The 18,744-nt window shown below is 41.7% G+C and overlaps 2 protein-coding genes across 5 annotated transcripts in view; one reads left to right on the top strand and one right to left on the bottom strand.

The window, feature by feature from the left end:
- rchy1 (ring finger and CHY zinc finger domain containing 1) overlaps positions 1-12,714 on the top strand; it is a 36,792-nt gene extending 24,078 nt beyond the window's left edge. For all 4 annotated transcript variants that reach the window (XM_068046826.1, XM_068046853.1, XM_068046845.1 and 1 more), the window contains exons 6-9: positions 179-237; positions 5,511-5,540; positions 7,246-7,366; positions 9,504-12,714. In XM_068046826.1, coding sequence (XP_067902927.1) covers positions 179-237; positions 5,511-5,540; positions 7,246-7,366; positions 9,504-9,632 — 339 coding nt within the window. In that variant the 3' untranslated portion in view covers positions 9,633-12,714. The remainder of the gene's footprint in view (positions 1-178; positions 238-5,510; positions 5,541-7,245; positions 7,367-9,503) is intronic.
- Positions 1-18,294, bottom strand: part of LOC137372939 (filaggrin-2-like) — a 104,961-nt gene extending 86,667 nt beyond the window's left edge. Inside the window, exon 1 of the mRNA XM_068037508.1 lies at positions 18,248-18,294. The gene's annotated coding sequence lies outside the window, so the exon portion shown is untranslated. The remainder of the gene's footprint in view (positions 1-18,247) is intronic.
- Between the last annotated feature and the right edge of the window lie 450 nt (positions 18,295-18,744).

Here is an 18,744-nt window from a genome sequence, read left to right as displayed (position 1 = left end):
TCCTATGGCTGTAACTGTGTTATGTACCTTCTCTGATCTATGTTCCTTTTGAGTATGGGTCTCTGCTGGAACTGCTGAATTTGCTCTATAGTCCAAAATACCCTACTTTCTATTTAACATTTACCTTTTGGTTTTATTATGTTTAAATGATTTGCTGGTTTTGTTCTGATTGTCATAGGACATCCATACTTCTCGCATTGGGGCTCACGTCCTGACCTGCGGTCATCTTCTTCACAAGTAAGTGTACTAAATTCTAGCGATACCCAAACACTTGATTGTAGAGCAAAGATGCTTTCTGGTGTAAGAAGGGGAATTGGAGAGTCTGAGACCTGCTTTATTTAACTGTTCATTAAACTGCTTTGTTCAAAATATAATGCTTAATCCAGTGATTGAAAAGGGTATTTTTCAGGCGTAAAATAGGATATTTGTCAGTACCTGGGGGCTGCCTAAAGTAAAATAAATAATGAAATGAAAAGTGTGGCACAGATTGAGGATTTGAACCTTGGAGTCAGTTCCTCTTTATGCTGCAGCTCCCACTCTCAGACCTGTAGTTACACAGTGGATTCCAGCTGGGAAATATATTGCTAACTGGAACTAACTGCTAAAGAGAGTGCTGTTGGGCTGCATGGTTAGATTCCTACTCTCAGCTCCTCTCCCAAAGTCAAAATTTGTATTTGAGAGTGTGAGTGGCAGCATGCACACAGTCTAAACTGTTACGGACAGGTGAGAGATGTGTAAGGGCGTTTCCCCTTTTTTCAACTCTTGGCTGACCAAAGACAGTGTGTTTTTTTTAAAAAAGTGTTTTTAACCCGAGTGCTTTAATTGTCAAGAACAGACAAACAACAGATTTTCTTGTAAGTTTAAAAGAAAGATAAATGTTAATTATACAACACCTGAAATATTCGCAACAACACCCACTCTCACACTCATACAGATACACACGCACCCAAGAAAAGATAGAGATTATGAAGGTAACATATGTTAGGTCTGATGATTTGTTAAGAGTTCACTGTTAAATTTGCTTTTCCCTGGGGTGAAGACTTAAAAATGGTACAGGCCTGTAATCTTTTCCCTTGTTTACTGAAGAAAGACTTGGGAGGTTCAGAAAGGTGGATGTGCTGTTGCAGACTGCTCACGTTCTATTCCAGCCAAAGGTCAATGGCGAAGTCCTGTTACGATTTCTCAGGTAGGGAGTTGAAGGCCAGCTCCAGTTACTGCCTACATTTAGTTCAAAACTGGTAATCTTAGGCAGGGTCCATTCTCTAGTACGGATCGCCTTTGTCTGCACGGAATGTACTTTTATTAAAACTCCTTATCAGACACCTAGTTTCTGTTTTGTGACCATAGTTTCTCTTTCCATTGTCCTCATAAATGGTTTCTGATGGTGAGGCCATTGTTAGACAGTGGAGTTTGGGTGTTATTCATCCTCATCTCACCTTGATGAAGTAGGGCTTTTCAGAGTCAAAACACCTGCAACAGTATTTGTTAACCCAAGAGTTGGAGAGAAGCGACCATTACCACAGGGTCTTTTGCATTTTAATGATTTCTCAGGAATGTGTCCAGCCAGGTCGTTTGTATTTTAATTACTTCACCAAGCCTTGTCCAGACATGAAAATGAGCTCAGGGTTCTTGTAGTTCTATTGGCAGGAAAGGAAAGCTCACCTGACTTCTTAATTCCATTTTGTTTTGCAAGAACAGTGTCTGTTCTGGGTTTATTTCATATGTTCATTTAATAGTTCTTTGGATTTTGTAGGTGTGACAAAACATTAAATTAACTTAAGGAATTTAAAAGTTTACCCTTTTTAAATCCATTGATCCCTGCACTGGAGTTAAATGTGTGGCTTCAAATAAAAGCACTGTGAGACTTCCTCAACCATATTGTCACCCAAGCAATTTTCAACGTGGGGCTCCAAAGCGGAATTAGGCCTTGTCTTCAGATTTGCACCGTAACATGAATGTCAGGGTGATGCAGAAACTACTTTGCTGCAGTGCTAAACTTGTAATCCAAGCACGTGTGCTAGGGGTGGTAATCCAGGTACTGATGAGTCAATTCAGTGTCTGGAACAGTGAGTTTGAGATTATGAAGAGGAGTGGAAGTTAAGTGATCACAGTCAGATCCTTGATCAGGGGCCCCGGTAGGCACTCTGGGGGTGAAATTCATCTTGTGCAGTTACACAAAAAGGGAACTAGCAAATTGGCAGCCTGTTTTACATTCTATCTGTTCCCCACCCCTAAACAATATACCACACATGGATATAGAGGTAACTCAGATTAGTAGATGTTGCTTTGAATGCATGTTTTGGTGATTTCTAAAAGCTGAAATTCCTTGTTATTTTTCTCTGCCATTATTTGAGCTAGTGGTATGTTAGGAATTAATTTAATTTCTAGGAACTTTGCTGCTCAACTGACTGAGGATCATGAGTTGGAGTCACAAGGCTGCTCATGACATGAATTTGAGTTCAGCTGAGTGAGTCTAGGCCAGGCTAGTTAGTGAATAATACAAAAGTTAATGATCTATGGGGTGGTGTGGGGTGAAGTGAGGGAGAGAAATAGATTGGAGAAAAGTAAAGTGGCCCAGGATTTACTGGAGTGGAACATCTTGTGATGTGTGCCATTAGTTAGACTTTGTCCCTTGCCCTTCAGCTGAAATATTTTGCCCTGCAAGTTGCAGGAAGTGTGAGCTGATAAGGTGTGGCAAGGACAACAGGGCATCTGGGCCCTTGCTGAATGAGGGGGCCAACAGTCTATCCCCTTAACCAATGCAATTTAGGGATTGAGAAAGAAACAGAAGGAAAACAGAGAAGGAAATTGGGTGAATTAGTCAAATCAGGTACAGAAAGAGAAATAGAGAGGGAAAGACTGGATTAAGAGAAAGATTTGTTCAGACCAGTTACTCAGTAACCATTACAGTGCACTGGACATCCAAGGACTAGTCTGTCCAAACTAGAGGATGCATGGTGATAGCTTTGTTACAGATGCTTTAGTTGCCAGCAGTGTTTGTCAAAGACTAACAGTTGGAGAGAAATATGGAACTCGCCTTAAATTAATATGGGAGGAGACTCCTGTGGAGCATAAACACTGGCAGAGACCAGTTGGCAGAATGGCCTGTTTGTGTTGTAAATTCTATGTCATTTATATTATTATTTCAAAATGTTATCCCACTAATGGTTGTCTGTCATGTCCCCTCAAATTAACTTTGCAGCTCAGTAACAACCTGAAAGTTTCACACTTATATTTTGTAGTCACATCTTTCCGCGTCAGAATTTAATGTAAATATTCAGTCTATTCAAGCTACTTGTTCTATCTACACTAATCCCATTTCCTGGCTCTTTGCCTGTGACCTTTTAGCTTTGATTTCAATACTCATCCCAATTTAGATGGGAGAGCCAATGCCTCAGTAAAAGAAAGACTTTCATTTATACAGCACCTTTCACAACCTCAGCTTCCCAAAGCATCTTTCAGATGACTGAAGTACTTTTTGAAGTCTGGTCGCTGTTTTAATGTAGGAAACGGGCAAGTCAATTTGCACACAGCAAGATCCCACTAAACAGCAACATGATAATGACCAGATAAATGAGGGATTAACGTCGGCAGGAGACTGGGAGAAATCCTTTACTACTCGTCTTTTATGTCCGCCTCAGAGAGCAAACAGGACCTCGGTTTAATGTGCTAGCCTAGATTTTGTGCTGCAATCTCTGGAGTGGGTCTTAAATCCGCAAGTTTCTGACTCAAGGCAAGAATGCTATCTAATGAGCTCCAGTTCACACCTATAGCCATTATGCTGAAGCATTCTACGCTTTAATAGCACCCTGTGTGGTAAAACTTTTCTAACTTCACGCTTTTATTTTAGCCTATATTAATCCTGAGTCTATGCCTCCTCTACCAATTTGCTAACCAGTGGAAGTAATCTTTCACTGTCCACTCTCCCCAATCCTATTGTAATTTTGAAACCTCTATTAGAACCCTCACTCAACCTTCTCTTCCACTGGGGAAAGAAGCCTGGTTTTTAGCACTTATTCATAACTTCTTTATGTATTTGTATTTATGATCTTTCTTTTGGGCCTCCTTATCTCGAGAGACAATGGATACGCGCCTGGAGGTGGTCAGTGGTTTGTGAAGCAGCGCCTGGAGTGGCTATAAAGGCCAATTCTGGAGTAACAGGCTCTTCCACAGGTGCTGCAGAGAAATTTGTTTGTTGGGGCTGTTGCACAGTTGGCTCTCCCCTTGCGCCTCTGTCTTTTTTCCTGCCAACTACACTGGCTAGGCCCCGGTGAGAGTATTGTGTCAATTCTGGGTGCTGTACTTTAGGAAGGATGTCCAGACCTTGGAGAGAACAGATTTGCTAGAACAATTCCAGGGATGAGGGATTTCAGTTACTTGGAGAAAGTAGAGAAGCTGAGATTATTCTCTTTGGAGCAGAGAGGGTTAATGGGAGATTTAATAGAAGTGTTCAAAATTATGAAGGGTTTTGCTGCAGAAAATATGGAGGAACTGTTTCCAATGGCGGATGGTTCGGTAATCAGAAAGAATAGATTTAAGGTACTTGGCAAAAGAACCAAGGGGGACATAAGTTTAAAAAAACTCGCAGTGAGTTGTGATCTGGAATGTGCTGGGTGAAAGGATGGTGGAAGCAGATTCAATATTAGGTAACTGAATAAATACATGAGGAATAAAAAAAAATTTGCAGGGCTATGGGGAAAAGAGAAGCGAGGTATGGAACTAATTAGAAAGAGCACAGGCACGATGGACCGAATGGCCTCCCTCTTTGCTTTACCATTCTCTGGTTCTCCAGTGTCTCATTCATGGCATGATTTGATTATATAATACAGTGCAACAGACTTGGCCTAGGATGTTCACAAAATTATTACTCTAAATTAGACTGTGGTTAAGACAAATATGCTCCATGTAACAGTACAGACCGTCTTTCCTTTTTCACAACATGTATGATTTAGATTAATAGTGAGTGTTCTGAAGTTGGGCTTGAGCCCCAATAGCATCACGGAAAAGGGATTTCCAAAATTAGGGGTAAACCTGATAAAATCTAAAACCATTAGCATTGGTTTTTACTGCCATTCGACTATGTCACTCGCAGCCACTTTCTCTGTTTAACCCAGGCAGATTTTCACCATCTCTCCACATTGCTGAGCAGTATCAAAGTGTGGACTTACAATTACCTGTTATCCATGGGTGGCTGAACAGGTTTCACAGGAGGGTGGTGGTTGAAAGGAGGAGAGAACATTTTGAAGGTCTATGCAGCTGCTTTTAGCATTATACTTTGACATTTGTGAACATTTTGTTATTTTGGAGTATTTTACCTGTTCCAAAATTGATTTGCTGAATATACCTGAAGTTTTCTGATTATAAAACCTTCTGTTTTATTCTGAAAAATTGTGTATTTACTCACTGACGTCACCCAATCTTTTGACTGAATGCGGGGAGGAAACAATGAAAATCAGGAGGTCTAAATGTTAAATCAAATATCATTTGCTCTCTCTTTTATCTCTCCCCAGGACATGCTATGAAATGCTATTTAATAAAGGGTAAGTGTTTTGAAATGAGACTATTGTTAGGTATGGTCGTGGAAGGAATATAAATAATATGGTTACCAAAATATCTTTTGTGTAGTTCCTGCTGAGTAGTAAACCAAGTAGATTTAGAGTACAGTTGCTAATACACTGTTTATAGCAAATATTTGCAGTCTTTTTTTTAATTGATGCAAAGTTTTATACAAAATTAGCAATTTAGTCTTTCAATTTGTTTTAATGTTGGGCCAGATTTTGCTGAGTGGTGAACACGCAGTGCCTGCCGATTGTGAGACCTGTTTTTGCCAGCAGACTTTATATGGGGTTTTGCATGTTGTTGTCAGCATGACATCCAAACAGAGCTTCTGGGGCCTGTGTGATCAGGGCAAGAAACTGTTGCCTGGATTGTGCATTGAGAATTTCAGCGTGACCATTTTTATGGAGTAAGTCGGACAGCAACTACTGGAGTTCACACATTCACGGTTAAACACAGAAATCTGGAAGTTGTGGTCCAAATTATCCGGCTGTTCCCTGGTACCTCACCAATAAAATCAGCATTGAAATCCTTGTAACGGCGTCAAATTATGCTACTTACCGGTTAGTTATGCACTAAACATGCCTGAAAAAGTTAGGGCTGGTACATTCAGTGGTAAGTGAATTTTTAGATTAGATGATTAGATTAGAGATACAGCACTGAAACAGGCCCTTCGGCCCACCGAGTCTGTGCCGAACATCAACCACCCATTTATACTAATCCTACACTAGTCCCATATTCCTACCAAACATCCCCACCTGTCCCTATATTTCCCTACCACCTACCTATACTAGTGACAATTTATAATGGCCAATTTACCTATCTTTTGGCTTGTGGGAGGAAACCGGAGCACCCGGAGAAAACCCACGCAGACACAGGGAGAACTTTCAAACTCCACACAGGCAGTACCCGGAATCGAACCCGGGTCCCTGGAGCTGTGAGGCTGCGGTGCTAACCACTGCGCCACTGTGCCGCCCCGACTTTTTACTTTTAAAAGTTAATTTTCAGTGCCAGAGAGGTTGTTTGGCTGTAATTAAGGCTTATCATGCTGTAGTGGATACAGATTTAACTCGTCACAGAATATCAGGGCTTGTCCATTTCAGTCTAAGTACCCTTTTTAACAGTGTGATAAGCCTTAAAGTAACTGTTTTTCCTTTTATCTCTTATTCTAATCTTCCTTTCCCTCTCCATTTCACTTTCTGTACCTAATTTGACAATGAATTCTAACTTACTCTTCCTGGTTTAGACTCTATGCTGCTCATTAACAATTCTTCAATCTGGTTAAAGGAATGATTTTTTTTTTAAATTTCTAACTAAATTCTGAAGGAATGAGTACACACTTGTAAAATTAATTTCCAGTGCTAGTGAGGTTGTTTGACAGTAATTATCACTGATCACTGTTAAAAATTCACTTACAGTACAGGAGCTTCACACCATTCAGTGTTTGTGAATAGGGCCAGATGGCGAGATACTGTTTTCATCCAGCCCACAAAGAAGTAGCACATATTGGGCAGCAACATTTATATTTCTGTGTTTAATTGTGCATGTGCACTCACTGGAAGTTGCTGTCCACTTTGTGCATAAATAACAGAGAATGCCATTAGCCTCATGGTCATTTTTACACCAAAATCCATCCATTGGTTCTTGACTCTCCTACATACAAGTTGATCTGTAACCCTGTTGTTTCAGAGCCTATCGGTGTCCTTTGTGTATGCAGTCTGCTGTCGACATGACAAAATACTGGGAGGAACTAGACACAGAAATAGCCCAGACTGCTATGCCATCAGACTATCAGAATATGATCGTTAAGGTAACAGCTGAATTTTACTTCCCGTATTTAACAGCCAGTGTAGCAACGTACCAACTTTTGTAATAATTCCCAAGCGATATCTAAAAGTGCAAATTTACTGCATAGGGTTAAACTGAAAATAATGCAGTCAGGGTCCTATTGAGGCCTTGCCCTTCAGTAAACTTGAACTAATTTACTAATGCTACTGTGAAAGGTACAAAACTGCAAGGAGCTGTTCACAATATTGCAAAGCCACTTGAGCTCAAAGCATCTCGTCCTTGCAGCTGGATGATGATGCATGGCATCAAGCAATCTGCAAATGGAAAACAATTTGAGTTTATATAGTGCCTTTAATAAACATCCCAAAGTGCATTAAAAGACACAATTTAATACTGCGCCACATAAGGAGATTAGGGCAGAAGACCAAAGTCATGAATCAAAGAGGTAGGTTTTAAGGTAAAAGCAAAATACTGCAGATGCTGGAAATCTGAAGTAAAAACAAAGTGCTGGAAATACACAGCAAGTCTGGCAGCATCTGTGGAGAGAGAAGCAGAGTTAATGTTTCAGTTCTGTGACCTTTCATCACTGAAACGTTAACTCTGTTTCTGTCTCCACAGATGCTGCCTGACCTGCTGGGTGTTTCCAGTAATTTCTGTTTTTATTATAGGTAGGTTTTAAGGAGTGTCTTAAAGGAGGAAAGTGAGGCAGAGAGGTTCAGGGAAGAAATTCCGGAGCTTAGGGTCCAGGCAGCTGAAGGCACACCACCAATGGTGGAAAGATTAAAATTGGGGATGCTCCAGGGGCCAGAATTGAGGAGTGCAGAGATCTTGGAGGATTATAGGGCTTGAGGAGGTTACAGAGATAGGGAGGGGTGAGGCCATGGCAGGATTTGAAAACCAGAATAAGAATTTTAAAATCAGGCGTTGCTTGACCAGGAGTCAGTGTGGGTCAGCAAACACATAGGTGATGGGTGAATGGGGTGAGTTGAATTATCACCATTGGATTTGTAAGACATCTTGTGATTTCAGCAATGGCCATGCCAACTTGGAATCATAATCAATTCATTAATAGAGAAAATCATATTTAATGAGCAAATCCAACCTTAAGAATGGGAATGGATGGATGGATGAAAAATTAATTTCATATGTCAGGACCATGGGAATAGAACAGGGTGTGTGGGACTAATTTGAAAGCTCTTTCAAAGAGCTGGCACAGGTACTATGGGTCAAATGTCCTTTTGTGCTGTAAGATTCTGTGAAAGGTACATTGCATAAACAGCAAAATAATGGCTATAATTGAAAAGATGACTAGTTTATTTTTACTTGTGGAGAGGAATCTATTTGTTTACTGCACTGTTATACTCGCGTATGACAGTATTGTGATGATAGTAATGGACTAGCAATCCAGAGGTCAGGACTTCAAATCCCACAAATTGAAGTTAGTCAATCTTGTAATTTGTGGGCCAGCACGAGGAAATACTAATGTCCTTCGGGAAAGGGAATCTGCTACCTCTATCTAGTCTGGTCTGTGTGACTCCAGTCCCACACTACACACTTGACTTGTGACAACCTCTGAAGTGGCCTAACAAATCATTCAGTTACTATCCTGCAAACCAATAACATCTTGAATTCTGCTTTTTGGGTTGTTGTCATGTGATGAACTTCAGTTTTGAAAGTGGTGTCAGTTCATCTCAGCTCTGAGCCGGAAGGTTGTGGGTTCAAGTTCCACTTCAGAGACTTGAGCACATAATCGAGTCTGACACTTGCAGTGCCTTTACTGAGGGGGAGTGCTGCACTGTCAGAGGTGGTGTGTTTCGTGAGATGTTAAACCTCGTGGACTGGAGATCCTGATGCACTGTTCTGAAGAAGAGCAGGGGCATTCTCCCTGGTCCTGGCCAATATTTATGCCTCAACCCACATCACTAAAAACATATTCTGTTCATTATAACATTGCTGTTTGTAGGATCTTGCTGTCTGCAAATTGGCTGCTACATTTCCTACATTACGACAGTGATACACTTCAAAAAGTCCTCCGTTGGCTGTGTAGCACTTTGGGATGTCCTGAGGTCATGAATGTCACTAAATAATTACGGGTCATTTTCCTCTAGTTTTCATAGCACATTCCGTCATCCATCTCGTGTGTGTGATTTCTTCTATAGATCATGTGCAATGACTGCCAGCTCCATAGCACCACGCCTTTCCACGTGTTGGGTCTGAAGTGTAGCGGATGTGGGTCTTACAACACTGCCCAAGATGGAGGACTGATCGCACCACAGGGTCAGCAGTGATGCACAGCCTTGCCACCCTGTAGAATTCTCAATTAAATCTCTTGAAAGTGGACTTGAAATATCTGATTGACTTACTTCCTTTTGACAATTTTCCAACTGGCAAGCTGAAAACACCTATAATTATCATTCATATAACATAACTTGAGAGTTTTTGGGGGCCAGTAATCCACTTGAGCTGTTGGATTTGTGTGTTTTGTATTTCCCCATTTACCGTGTGCATGCCTGGTAAACTTGAAACGACTTTCCAGCTTGCGCTAGGACAGGGAACTGGCCATTGCCTTATATCTAGATCTTTCACTTCAAATTAGTTCACTGAGAGATGCTAGGTTACCTCTGGAAGTGGGTGCACATTAGTGTGTCCTGCAATCATGGTTATAGGAAAGTAGCTATCTTATAGCTCAAAATCTCAAATGGCATTTCTCTTGACTTAAGGATTTTTTTCAAGAGAAGACTGGCTTCTCAGGTTAATAGCTGTAGCTCAAAGTCGGTGTAGTAATTCTCACGTTCTTTGAATCCGTGCTCTGAGTGAGTTCAGTGTGTTTAGAACTGTCTTCAGGTTTTTTTTGGTCTTGGAAGTCATTCACTCCTCAGACACTGGATTTGTTGAGGATTGAATGTTTGTGTAAGATATCTAATGCCTCTGTCACAAATGCCCCATAGCTTATTGTAGTACAAATCATACATTCTTAAAATATCATTCAAGCCCCATAATAGTATAAAATAATTCTAGGTTGTGGACATTGTTTACAGTGACATTTCTATGTCCACATTCTCTCATGACATCTTGACTGCTTTGAATAGTTTCTACAATCTTTTACATCATTGTTCCAGTAATATTTTTGAGTTTTAGTATTTCATTATGCAAGGTCTTATTTTTCAGTATCTTTTTCATCCTTTAATTCTAAATGGGCTGTTTAATCTGCACTCTCAGTGGGCAATGAGCTTTCATTAACCACAACCCAGGAACATCATAGGTTACCCGCCTGTGATGTGTACCCCGTTTATTATGTCCGCTGTGGCTTAGTGGGTAGCACTTTCGTCTCTGATTCAGAAGATTGTGGGTTCAAGTCCCAATCCAAAGACCTGAGTGCAGAAATCTGGGCTGACGCTCCGAGTGCAGTACTGAGGCGTGCTACACTGTTGGAGGTGCCGTCGTAGAAGATCGTATGGCAGTATTTCAAAGAACAGGGAAGTTCTCCCCAGTGTCCTGGCCACTATCAGTCAACCAACATCACTAAAAACAGATTATCTGGTTATTATCATATTTTTGTACGTGGGAGCTTGCTGTGTGCAAATTTCTGCCACATTTCCTACTTTACAACAGTCACTACACATTAAAGTATTTCATTGTCTATAAAGCGGTTGGGGTGTCCTAAGGTCATGAAAGACTATAGAAACGAAGCCTGTCTGTCTTTAATATGCCTGTGGGTACGTAGTTATCACACACGGCAAATGTTTATGTCCTGGAAACGTAGCATTCATAGGCTCATTTTGGGTCTAAAAATATATGTAATAGTTTGATGCTCAAATTCCTGGATGGATGTTATTTATTCACTCATAACAGTGTTATTTGATACGAGTACAGGAACCATTGCACATGATGGTGGCTTAACCAATTTCCAATATAGAATGATCATAATCTCCTTAGGTTGTATTTAATGCAAATGTATATAAAACCCAAAGCACCAAATTGATTTTTCCTGACTTTTTCGACCTGTAATTGTTCTTTTAGTGATCCCTTGCAGCCTTTATACTGGCCTGTATGTGACTGCAGACCCACAGCAATGTGGTTGACTCTTAACTGCTCTTTGAAATGGCCTAGCAAGCCACTCAGTTGTACCAAACCACGACAACAAAATATAAGCACCATATGGACTGCAGTGGTTCAAGAAGGCGGCTCACCACCATCTTCTCGGGCAGTTAGGGATGGGCAATAAAAACTAGCCTTGCCAGCGACGCCCACATCCCATGGATGAATAAAAATAGTTACTCCCATTTGGACATTATACAATTTAGTTTTATTGAACTTTTTTCATTATTTCATTTTGGTACTTTTGATTTGTTTTTTCCTGTTTTACTGAGGATTTGGTTCTGACCCGTCAGATCATCTGCACTTTAATGCCAGAATTGCCAGGAGCTGGCACTGGTTGGAGGTGGGGGAGGAAGTGGGTTGGAGTGAGCAGGGAGGTTGAATGCGCTCAGTGCAATGCATTGTCACAAGAGTAAGAGCAGGAGGAGAGACTTTAGACGAGGAATGAAACTGGAATTGGAGAGTGGGCACGAAGCAGAGGCTAAAGAGTGATGTTGTGGGTATTGAAATCATTTGTGCAGAGTCCTGAATGATCAGAAATGCACAGTGGTTTAAAAGGGAAGGCCCAGAAGAATTCAAACTCTAGGAGCAAAACTCAGATCTTAGGCTTCTGGGAGCAAAATCTAATTGAACAGATTTCAAGAAAGGCAGTGCAATTATTAATTGTATGGGTAAGTTTAAAAAATTTTTTGGATTAATTTTTTATATATATTTTAAATCTTACATTTGAGATGTATATTGTCTGTGGCTTCAGTAATAAAGACTTAAATGTATCAGAAAATTGAATGCACTGATTGGGATATTTGCTTGTTGGAATTTCGATTGAGTGAATTTGGGTAGTTTGAGTGAGTTGCTAGTCTGCAAATGGTAGCTTTTCTGTTAATCTTTGAGTAAATTAGCATGGTTAAACAGCCTAGGTTAGCTCAACTGTAAGTGCATAGGATTTTGTTTCGTTGCAGCATATTTAATGTGTGGTAGATTGTATTCATACTTGCACTGAAATCACTCCCTTACAATTTAGAAAAATCATTTGTTTATGCATGAATCTATATATTCTAATGAAAAAAAATGATTTCTAAGTTATGTATGTGCTTATTTTATAGCTCTCTGACAACTTTTTGCGTTTTTTTTAATCTTCCGTTACTTCATATGCAAATTTGGTAGATCAGAGTTGTAACTGGAAAGGATCAGAGAATTTATCTCGAATGTTGGTTGGACATGCATGGAATTTAAATTTTGCAATTGCATTAGAATTAAATTTATAAACTGAAATTTTCTTTGCATGGTGAAGAGTCAATGCTTGTATCTTGTATCAACATATCAGCGCACACATTAAAATTAGTTTGTTTTAACAGTCAAAAATGGTCTAATAGTATCTTGAAATGATTACACGTAGAATGATTACAGTAAAATGGAGGCCATTCGGCCTGTCATGTCTGTGCCAACTCTCTAAGAGCAACTCACCTAGTCCCACTCTCCTGCCTTTTCTCTGTGGCCTTGCAATTTTTTTCCTTCAGATAATTGTCCAGTTCTCTTTTGAAGGCCTTGATTGATTCTGCCTTCACCACACTCTCGGACAGTGCATTCCAGATCCTAACCAGTCGCTGTGTAAAAAGGTTTTTCCTCATGTCTCTGTTGCTTCTTTTGCCAATCACCTTAAACCAGTGTCCTCTGGTTTGGGACCCTTCGGCCAGTGGGAACAGTTTCTCCCTACCTGCTCTGTAATGACTCCTCATGATTTTGAACACCTCTATCAAATCTCCTCTTAAGCTTCTCTTCTGCAAGGAGAGCAGGCCCAGCTTCCTCATCCCTGGAACTAGTTTTGTGAATCTTTTCTGCACCCTCTCTAATGCCTTAATACCCTTCCGAAAGTGTGGTGTCCAGAACTGGACACAATACCCCAGTTGAGGCCATTTACTCGTTATGTTAGAGAATTATAGTTAGAAGAATGTGACTTGAACACACGATTTATAAACCAGTGCAATATTTTGGATCCTATAGTTTACAAAAATTAGTTTCTGAAGAATAGATTTTAGAATTTGTCCCAGCTCATCCACATGATTCATCTCTTGCTGTTAAACATCTCCCCACTTCCATTTTTTACAGTACTGAAGATGACAAAGCAAATCTCTGACCAAAAAGTCTCAACTTTGCATGTCATCTGGCAGCCATCATTTCTTCGTACATACGAATTAGGAGCAGGAGTAGGCCACTCGGCCCCTCGAGCCTGCTGCATCATTCAATAAGTTCATGGTTGAACTGATTTCTCCACATTACCACGTACCCCGGATAACCTTTCACCCCCTTGCTTATCAAGAATCTATCTACCTCTGCCTTAAACATATTCAAAGACTCTGCTTCCACTGCCTTTTGAGGAAGAGAATTCCAAAGAAACTCAACCCTCAGAGGAAAGATTTCTCCTCATCTGTCTTAAATGGGCGACCCCTTATTTTTAAACAGTGACCCCTGCTTCTCGATTCTCCCACAAAGGGAAACATCCTTTCCACATCCAGCCTGTCAAGACCCCTCAGGATCTTTTATGTTTCAATCAAGTTGCCTCTTACTCTTCTAAATTCCAGCGGATACAAGCTTAGCCTGTCCAATCTTTCATCATAATATAGCCCCCCCCATTCCAGGTATCAGTCTAGTAAACCTCCTTTGAACTGCTTCCAACGCATTTACATCCTTCCTTAAATAAGGAGACAAATACTGTACACAGTACTCCAGATGTGGTCTCACCAATGCCCTGTATAGCTGAAGCATAACCTCCCTACTTTTGTATTCCATTCCCCTCATGATAAACAATAACATTCTATTAGCTTTTCTAATTACGTGCTGTACCTGCATACTAACCTTTTGTGGTTCATGCACTAGGACATCCAGATCCCTCTGCATCTCAGAGCTTTGCAATCTCTCACCATTTAGATAATATGCTTCTTTGTTATTCCTGCCAAAATGAATAACTTTGCATTTTCCCACATTATACTCCATCTTCCAGATTTTTACCCACTCACTCAACCTATCTATATCCCTTTGTAGCCTTCGTTTATTCTTTGTGCAGTTGATGGTACCGAGGAACTCTTGCGCTGTGTCCTGATCATCTTTAATGTTAGATAAGACCTGAACCGTTTGTTTCCCACATTCAATATCTCACTTCAGCGGGAATCATCTCATTATCCTCTTTTCTCTCAGATGGGCTTGTTCAAAGGCTGAAAGCAGTCTTATTTGATCAGCGTATGTGTTAGTCTTCCATAGGCATTTCACCACTGGGTGGCATTAATTCCCTATAAAGCAGTTAGAGGATGTTACAGAAGTGCCTTGATGCACGAGCAGGTCAACTTGACTCCCAAGTTGATGTACCTAACAACAAAAGATTCTTTTCATACCTGAGGCCCTTAAGTATTCCAGGGTATTGTTGATAACCAACCAGCTGGCCATTCTTGTTGGTGGGACCTGTCATTGGGAGATAGGACTCTTCCTATCTCCTATATGCACTTGATCGCTTTGCAAACTATTGCCCAATGGACAGGGTGGTCTTAATTAGTCATGAATGGGAAGCTTATCCGTATGCTGAGAAGGTTCAGCTGATTTGCCTTTGGGTAGGGGTTGCCAGCTTGGTTTGGACGTATTCCTGGACGTGTCAGCACCTCATGTCCCCACTCTTGCCATTGACACTTGATATATGGGTGGCGCAGTGGTTAGCACCGCAGCCTCACAGCTCCAGTGACCCGGGTTCGATTCTGGGTACTGCCTGTGCGGAGTTTGCAAGTTCTCCCTGTGTCTGCGTGGGTTTTCGCCGGGTGCTCCGGTTTCCTCCCACAGCCAAAGACTTGCAGGTGATGGGTAAATTGGCCGTTGTAAATTGCCCCTAGTGTAGGTAGGTGGTAGGGAATATGGGATTACTGTAGGGTTAGTATAAATGGGTGGTTGTTGGTCGGCACAGACTCGGTGGGCCGAAGGGCCTGTTTCAGTGCTGTATCTCTAAATAAAAAAATAAATATCCATCCTCACACACACTGCCTTCGCATAAAGATCGAAATGCGAACGGACTTTGTTACCTGATCGAATGATTCTTGACGGTCAGTCAAACATCCCTTTTTCCTCGTGTCCAATATTTTTATAATTGATGGACAAAAATGTTCAAAGAAAAATTGAAACACTTTTTTTTTAAAGACCCCTTTAATTTTACCTTCCATGACGGTGCTTCCGATATGTCTTCCTTTTTTTCTCATCCGAGGATTCCCCCTCCCCTCCCCCCCCACCCACTGTGGTTGATAGGGCCCTCAACCGTGTCCGGCCTATTTCCCGACCCTCTACCCTCACCCCTTCCCCTCCCTCCCAGAACCGCGACAGGGTTCCCCTTGTCCTCATTTTCCACCCCACCAGCCTCCATATCCAAAGGATCATCCTCCGCCACTTCCGTCGCATCCAGCGTGATGTCACTACCAAAGGCATCTTCCCCTCCCTTCCCCTGTCAGCATTCCAAAGGGATCCTTCCCTTCGCAACACACTGGTCCACTCCTCCATTACCCCCAGCACCTCGTCCCCTTCCCACGGCACCTTCCCCTGCAATCGCAGGAGGCGTAATACCTGCCCATTTACCTCCTCTCTCCTCACTATCCCAGGCCCCAAACGCTCCTTTCAGGTGAAGCAGCGATTTACTTGTACTTTCAATGTAGTATACTGTATTCGCTGCTCACTATGTGGTCTCCTCTACATTGGGGAGACCAAGCGCAGACTGGGTGACCGCTTTGCAAAACACCTCCGCTCAGTCCGTAAGCATAACCCCGAGCTTCTGGTTGTTGGCTATTTCAACACACCCCCCCCCCCCTGCTCTCATGCTCACATCTCTGTCCTGGGATTGCTGCAGTGTTCTAACGAACATCAATGCAAGCTCGAGAAACAGCATTTCATTTACCGATTAGGCACACTACAGCCTACTGGACTAAACATTGAGTTCAATAATTTCAGAGCATAACAGGTCCCCCTTTTTATGCTTAGTTATTTTTTCTTTTTTATTTGGCTATTTTATTTTAGGTTTTTAAGTTTGTTTCCACTGTGCTTACCCACTGTTTTGTTTTTTTAATGTGTTTTTTTATTATTTAGAGACACTGAAACAGGCCCTTCGGCCCACCGAGTCTGTGCCAACCATCAACTACCCATTTTATACTAATCCTACACTAATTCCATACTCCTACCACATCCCCACCTGTCCCTATATTTCCCTACCACCTACCTATACTAGGGGCAATTTATAATGGCCAATTTACCTATCAACCTGCAAGTCTTTGGCATGTGGGAGGAAACCGGAGCACCCGGAGGAAACCCACGCAGACACAGGGAGAACTTGCAAACTCCACACAGGCAGTACCCAGAATTGAACCCGGGTCGCTGGAGCTGTGAGGCTGCGGTGCTAACCACTGCGCCACTGTGCTGCCCTAATGTTTGTGCTTGGAGTGCTCTGTGCTTTACAGTCATTCACACTCTCTCTTTACTAATCCTTTGTCTTTCAGCACACCATTAACACATCGTTCGCCTTTGTTCCATGACCTTCAGGTCAGTTATTCTCTGTGACCCTGTCCTATCAACACCTTCACCTTTGTTATCTCTTGCCCCACCCTCGCCTTACTTGCTTAAAACCTTTTACATTTCTAATATTTGCCAGTTCTGAAGAAGGGTCTCTGACCTGAAACGTTAACTCTGCTTCTCTCTGCACAGATGCTGCCAGACCTGCTGAGTATTTGCAGCATTTCTTGTTTTTATTACCTTTAATTTTACTCCTGGGTTTTGCTTGCTACAGTGTCCTGGAGATTAATATTTAATTCCTGGAGCTTTGGCAACCTTGCGTTTTGGGGATCTTTAGCACTTGGCTGTTTCCAACCTGTGCCTAAATTTTCACTGGTTCCATATCAGCCAGGCAGAAGCTCTACTTGTATAGATTTGTCAGTAGTTTGGTCTGAGGTCTCTCTGCATGGTGACAGCTTTTTACGGGTATCCTTACTTGGCCCCAAAAAACAATATAGACTACAGTGTCAGCCATGGCGCAGTCAGTAGCACCCACCTCTGAGTCAGAAGGTTGTAGCCTCTTGTCCCACTCCGGACACTTGAGCACAAAATCCAGGCTGACGCTTCCTTCTATCAGTACAAAGTGTTGCACTGTCAGAGGTGCCACCTTTTGAATGTGATCTTAAACCGAGACCCCATCTGCTCTCTAAGGCAGACATAAAAGATCCCATGGCCACTATTTTGAAAAAGAGCAGGGAAGTTATTGTCCTGGCCAATATTTATCCCTCAATCAATATCACTCAAAACAGATTAACTGGTCGTTATCACATTGCTGTTTGTGGGAGCTTGCTGTGCACAAATTGGCTACTGCATTTCCTACATGACCACAGTGACTACACTTTAAAAAAGTGCTTCATTGGCTGTAAAGTACTTTGTGATGTCCTGAGGTCATAAAAGGTGCTATAGAAATGCAAGTCTTTTTTCTTTTGCAATTTCTTTAATCAAATTTAAATAACAGCATTTTATGCTACTTGCTGTCCTGCTAAATATGTAGATGTAAGTTGGCAGGCTTTTGACTGTTACTGAAAGGTGTATGACCCATCTAAATCTCTGCAAGGTGATGGCAGAGCATCTCATTGATTTTAGTCCAGCAGCTTTTAGAAAAATTACCAGACTCTGTCAATTGAAATGATAATAATGCAAACATTAGGGCAATAAAATTGAAGGTGATGTATTAAACAGAGATGCAAGTTGTGTGTACTGCATCCATTTCACATTCGGCCAATTGTAGTTCACTTACCCTAAATTAACAAAGTCCTCCCACTTGCTAAATTCAATCGGTCCTCATAAACATCGTAGGGTTTTCGCCTCCATTACTCTATCCAGGACCGCGGTGACTGCAACAACTACCGTGGAATCTCCCTGCTCAGCATAGTGGGGAAAGTCTTTGCTCGAGTCGCTCTGAACAGGCTCCAGAAGCTGGCCGAGCGCGTCTACCCTGAGGCACAGTGTGGCTTTCGTGCAGAGAGATCGACTATTGACATGCTGTTCTCCCTTCGTCAGATACAGGAGAAATGCCGTGAACAACAGATGCCCCTCTACATTGCTTTCATTGATCTCACCAAAGCCTTTGACCTCGTCAGCAGACGTGGTCTCTTCAGACTACTAGAAAAGATCGGATGTCCACCAAAGCTACTAAGTATCATCACCTCATTCCATGACAATATGAAAGGCACAATTCAACATGGTGGCTCCTCATCAGAGCCCTTTCCTATCCTGAGTGGTGTGAAACAGGGC

This window comes from Heterodontus francisci, chromosome 1 (genome assembly GCF_036365525.1).
Source record: "Heterodontus francisci isolate sHetFra1 chromosome 1, sHetFra1.hap1, whole genome shotgun sequence".
NCBI classification, from domain to species: Eukaryota; Metazoa; Chordata; class Chondrichthyes; order Heterodontiformes; family Heterodontidae; genus Heterodontus; species Heterodontus francisci.
This window is presented reverse-complemented; position numbering and strand designations above follow the sequence as displayed.